Below are 6,326 nucleotides of genomic sequence, written 5' to 3'. Positions count from 1 at the left end.
GAAGGATCATGTTGGCCTTTTCCATTTGGACTTGCAACAGTTGATCTTCCATGGAGATTTGTTTCCTTTCCAGCTTTTGCACTTTTTTCTTCACCTTCTGGGTAGTTACAGCCACATCCTTTACCTTCTCAGCATCTTGCTTCATTATTTGTATCAAATCGTTTATCTGGGTTTGTTGTGCAGTAATGCTTTGAGTCACTATAGACATCTGTTCCTTGAATTTATTCAGCTGTTCCAGCAGAGGACGCATATAATCCGCTATAGACTTTGCCACCTCACTGGTAACTTCCAGTTTCGGGCTCTCAGACCCTTTCGCTTTCAAAAGTTTTTCTCTGTCCTTCCCCGCCATCTCTTTTAGATGGTTAGTACTGGAAGGGATTCTTTTCATGTTTGAAGGTCTGAGATTTAAGATTGACTTGGCCCCTAAAGTTAAAGACTTTATGGAATGACATGGGAGTAAACTGAGAAGTGGAGAGACGAAGAAAGTGAAGGTGAAGAGTGGAATTTCATCAGAGAAAGGAGGAGATGGCTCAACACAGGATTATTCAACAGCATCAGATGAAGTTGAACTTGAACCAGCAGAGAAATTTAATCTGGAATCGAAATCTCAAAGGAAGACAAGAAGAAATAAGAAAGGTAGTAATTGTCACAGGAGCTTGGTTGATGACTCGTGGCTGTCCTCGTCACTTGAGCTCCCTTTGTCACCAAGCCCAGCCACAATGCCTCCCCACCTGGGTCGTCAGGAGTAATAGCTGCCTCAGACACCTGGACAGGAGAGGGAGGTTAGGTCACCTTCCCTACCCACCCGTCCCTGCTGGATGGGGTGCCCTCTCTCTGTTCCTCACCCGTTCACCCAGGAGTCATCCCCGGCCTTTCCTCCTTCCTCCCTTTTATTCCTTTCTCCCCCCCAGCGTTCCCCGCTCTTCTGAGTGCCCTCCCAGCTCCCTGGCCCCTCCCCACTACAAAGCCACAGACACGGCTCCTGGGGCGGGGTCATGCCGGCTTCCATCCTTCCCAGCCCGGGTCAATGTGCTCAGCCGCGTGGGCGGGCTCTCGCACCGGGCCACAAGCCCGGTGCAGCCCCCTCTCCTCTGGAACGCCGCTTCCCGGCTGCGCTGCCAGCCGCTTCCTGGGGCCTGATGGAGGGCAGCGGTGGTGCCGCCGCTGCTCGTCCTGCTGCCTCCGCTCCCCCCCTGCTTCTGCCGCGCCACAGGTGAGTGCGAGTGGATCCGCTGCTCAGCTTTCGGGGCCAGCAGGGGTGGTGGTCTTTGGCACGGGGGGCAGGAGTCCCGGCCTCAGGACAGTAATAAAGGACGTGTGTAATGGAACAACAATAAAATATTTTTCGCTAGTATCAATGGCCTAAATTCACCAAGAGAAGAGAAGGAAAATCTTTAAGCAACTGAAGAAATTAAATGCAGATGCTACCCGTTTACAAGAAACACATTTAAGACGGAAAGATCAACACTATCTGTCATGTAAGAAACTTGGATTTACTTTTATATCATCAGATGAAGTTAAAAAGAGAGGCATTGTAGCATTTATAGAAAAAGGACTGAAACCTATCTTTTCGGCAGAGGATGGGAGACTGTTGTTGGTGGAAATTACTATTGGGGATAAAAGGATTTTATTAGTAATGATATATGCCCCGAATGACTACCAAGGAAAAAAATGTGACTGCCTAAAAGATGTCTTAGAAAGATTTGACTATACTGACATGCCTACTGGGAGATTTCAATGCAGTTTTTGATTATGACTTGGATAGGAAGATTAATAAGAAGGTTAAAGCCTCCAAAGGACTTCTTCCAAGATCCTTTTTAGAACTGGTTGAAGAATATAAACTAGTTGATGCCTGGAGAGTATGAAATCCCACGGGAAGAGACTATAGCTTTTATTCTGACAGGCACAAATGCTGGTCTAGAACTGACATGTGTTGGGCTTCAGTAAGTCTTTTACAGGATATTAAAGATGTCGATGTTTTACCTAGATCATATGCAGACCATAATCCTTTGTTGGTGAAAATAAAGGATGTTCCAAGAACATTCAGGTGGAGATTAAATGTTCAACTGTTGAAAAATGCACAATTTGTGGAGTATATTAAAAAGGAAAGGAAGTTATACTTTCAGCAAAATATAAACATGGAAACATCAATGAGAACTATCTGGGATGCAAGTAAAGCTTATTTTAGAGGATCGGCAATTAGATTTGCAGCTGGAAGAGACGAGAAAAGAGAAATCAATATCAAGATATCTTGGATGCATTAAAGAAAAAAGAAGGTGATTTGAAAATAGATCCTTCAAATGAAAATTTAAAATCTAAAATTAAAGTTCTTCAACATCAGCTTAACTTGTTGCTCTCGGAAGAAATGGCTAAAAATGTGAAATTTGCAAAACAGAATTATTTTGAGCATGCAAATAAATCAGGGCGATGGCTAGCCTATAAACTCAGACAGGAAAGAGAAAAGAGATTGATCCATTCTTTATATGATGGAGAGAAGAAGGAGAAAGAAGAGCTGAAGAAAATTGTGCAATCTTTTTATACTCAGCTATATATCTGTTTATATATCAAAGGAAAAACAAAAACAATATATGCAAGAACAGGATCTCCCTATATTATCTGAAGAGAACAGGAACTATCTTAATGACCCTATCACGATAATGGAAATCACAGAAGCTATACAAAAGCAAAAAATTGGGAAAACATGGGATACCCACAGAATATTATAAAATGCTAGTAGATATTATTCTTTTACTATGATTATGACAGTTATGGAAGAGGGGTTTTTGCCTGAATCTTGGATGGAAGCAACCATCTCACTGATACATAAAGAAGAAACAGATCCAAAAGAAGTTAAGAATTATCAACCTATATCTTTGCTTAACTGTGACTATAAAATTTTCACATCAGTCTTTGCCACAAGATTGAAAAAAGTACTATCAGAACTTATACATCATGATCAAACAGGATTTATACCGAAAAGGCAACTAAGGAACAATGTCAGAATGGTTCTGAATACATTAGAATATTATGAATCTCATCCTGAGAAACACGTGGCCCTAGTATTTTTGGATGCTGAAAAAGCCTTTGATAATGTCAGCTGACAATTTCTTATTGAACAGATGAAGGAAATGAAATTTGGACCTGACTTTATAACAGTAGTTGAAGCCATCTATACTAAACAGAAAGCAAGGATAACTATAAATAATGACTTGACAGATACTATTTGGATCTTGAAAGGGACAAGACAAGGGTGCCCTTTGTCACCACTTGTATTTATCTTAACTGCAATCAAAGGAGCCACAGTTAAGGGTCATAAGTATAAGCTTACAAGCATTTGCAGACGATCTAGTATTCATTTTGGAAGGCCCAACAGATTCTATAGAATATTTGTTGAATAAAATTAAAGAGTATGAAGAAATGGCTGGGATGAAAATTAATTACCAAAAGACAAAAGGTGATAACAAAGAATGTGACTTTTATCCAGAAAATGGAGTTAATTCATCTAACAGAATTTCAGCTAGAGAAAAGAGTTAAATATCTGGGAATAAATTTAACTCCAAAGTGTAGTTCTTTGGTGAAGGACAATTATTTGAAATTGCTTCAAGAGACTAAGAAATATTTAGAAAGATGGAAAGCTCTCCATTTATCCCTAACGAGAAGGATTGCAGCTGTGAAAATGAATATATTGCCACATATTATTTTCTTGTAGCAGACTATCCCTGTTTGTATTAATCATTCTTTTTTTGAAGATATGAATAAACAAATATCTAAATTTATTTGGCAAGGGGAAAAGCCAAGAATTAAGTTGAAAGTGTTACAAGACTTTAAAGAAAATGCAGGTTTTGCTCTATTGGATTAGAAAATATATTACAGAGCGGCCTGCCTGGTATGGATGAGAGACTGGATTCTATTGGCTAATCAAAGACTTTTAGCTCTAGAGGGACATGATTTAAAGTCAGGGTGACATGCCTTTGCTTGGTATGGGAAAGCAGTTGGACATAAATACTTTAAAAATCATCTGATAAGAAAATTCCTATTAACAACTTGGGAAAAAATCTTACCTTTGGTGTACTCTAAAATTCCAAGATGGGTCTTACCCCTGGAAGCCTTCTCACAACCAAGTTTAATCCCCTCAGACAGAATTTTTAGGTATGAAGATCTCTTAGATGACAAAAGACTTTTAAAAACAAAGGAAGGATTAATAAAGCAGGGGATTAGTATAGATTGGTTGACAAGGGCTCAAATTGAATCTAGATAGGCTAAAGATTAAAAAGTTGGTTTTTATTCTGAATGAAGTATATTTGAGAAGTTATGTACATCTAATGATAAGTTGATCGAGAAAATGTATGTATTTTTAATGCAAATGAAAATGGAAGATGAAATGGTTAAAGACCATGGTGAAATGGATGCAAAATTTAGGTCATAATATTGATCTTACACAGTGGAACAAACTATGGAAAGTGAATGTGGAAATAACTAAATCGGTGGCATTTCAAGAGAATCTGTATAAGATGTTCTATAGATGGTATTTAACACCAGACAAATTAGCTTAAAATGTATAAAAATATGTCAAATAATTGTTGGAAGTGTAAAAAACGTATGTGTATGTTTTATCATACGTGGCAGACATGTGATATAGTGCGTATGTTTTCGGTTATGGTACATACCTTTATACAGACAGTTTCGCAGATCTCCGTACCTTTTCGACCAGAATTGTTTTTGTTGAATTGTATACCAGAGAACTTTGACAAAAATCAAAGATATTTTATAATTCATGTAGTAACTGCCACTTGAATCTTGTTTGCAACTTACTGGAAACTTCCATCAACACTTTCTGAACATGATCTAATAGCGAAGACTATGGAAAGTGTGGACATAGACAAATTGACTTCAATGTTAACAGGGCAAATGAAAGAAGACTTTGTTGGACTATGGACTATGGACTCCATTTTATAATTGGATAATTGGATATAAAGATTTGAACTTTCTAATATTATAATATTAAGAAGCTTTTATTAATTTTAAATAAAAATATAAATAAATATCACAGCTTATTGGTGTATAATATGAAATGACTAGTAGAGGAAAGTTACATGCTGAAAATCAATACTTTTGTTCATTCCCCTGCCCCTTCTCCTTTCCCCTTTCTTGTGTATCTTAAAAACTTAATAAAAAAATATTTTTTTTAAAAAAAAAAAAGCATGGCCTGGACAAAATAAAATAATTGGGATTGAACAGAGCAAAGGTCACAGAAAAGACTGTGTTCATGCATCTCTCAAGATCCAGATAAGTAAATCCTTGGTTAGTGCTTGAGTAGTACAGCAGGTAGCATACATAGTGAGATGAAAGAGGCCTACAGAATCCAACTTGACAAGGAGCAAAGCACAGGGTAGGTGGTGACAGACATCTAGAGCAATGAGGACCACTACGTTGGTTTACTACCTCCCCCCCCCCTTGTACTTCAGTCAATACAAGCAATCAAGGTTTGGGAAAATAATGACTGACTGACTGACTGACTGACTGACTGACTGACCTGACTACTGTGTTGAGTTCAGCCAGTTCACAGAAGGCTGCTAAGACTTTGTCTTCTATTTCGTTGTATAAAATGAAATGTCTCCTGTCTTTTAGCAAGAAAAGCCATATACTTTTCTTGGATTGTTTTATTTTTTTCACTTATGTTAATTTAATTTCTTTGATTCTTTTTAGGGCCCACCAGGAGGTGGAGGACCCCCAGGAACACCCATCATGCCTAGTCCAGCAGGTATTAATGTAATCAAAAAATATGAAAACAATTAAAATAACCTGAGTATTTAAGTATTTAAGAGTATATCTGCAGCCATCAACGAGATCGCTCCCCGGCACCCTCTGCGCCCCCGCTCTAAACTTGCTCCCTGGTTTACCCAGGAGTTGCAGCTTATGAAGTGAGAGCTGAGACGGCTAGAGAGACAGTGGTGCCGGGCTCAAGACGAAGCTACAAGAACATCTTATAGGACGTTTATGAGATCCTATGCGATGGCAGTCAAAGCTGCTAAGCATGAGTTTTTTGCGGCCACAATTGCGGCCACGAGCTCGCACTCAGCCCAATTGTTTAGAATGATTTAGTCTTTAACAGCTCTGCCACAGGGCAGACTAAATGCTAGGGAATGTGAGGCATTTGTGAGCTATTTCACGAACAAAGTCTTGGCGCTCTGCCACAAACTCCCCGCCACAGGTTTTTTGTTTTTTTTTTGGAATTTTTTATTGCTTTTTCACTATAAACTACAAACTAAACACTACAAATTCAGGGTAGCAAGGTAGATTGATAACCTATCTTATGCTTTGTGTGT

At 38.7% G+C, this 6,326-nt stretch overlaps 1 protein-coding gene across 2 annotated transcripts in view; it reads left to right on the top strand.

Moving 5' to 3' along the window:
• Positions 1-6,326, top strand: part of SSBP2 (single-stranded DNA binding protein 2) — a 180,922-nt gene that overhangs the window by 153,349 nt on the left and 21,247 nt on the right. For both annotated transcript variants that reach the window (XM_015423307.1, XM_015423299.1), the window contains one exon: positions 5,707-5,761. In XM_015423307.1, the coding sequence (XP_015278793.1) occupies positions 5,707-5,761 (55 nt within the window). The remainder of the gene's footprint in view (positions 1-5,706; positions 5,762-6,326) is intronic.

Source organism: Gekko japonicus, unplaced genomic scaffold, assembly GCF_001447785.1.
Source record: "Gekko japonicus isolate JY-2015 unplaced genomic scaffold, Gekko_japonicus_V1.1 scaffold1376, whole genome shotgun sequence".
NCBI classification, from domain to species: domain Eukaryota; kingdom Metazoa; phylum Chordata; class Lepidosauria; order Squamata; family Gekkonidae; genus Gekko; species Gekko japonicus.
This window is presented reverse-complemented; position numbering and strand designations above follow the sequence as displayed.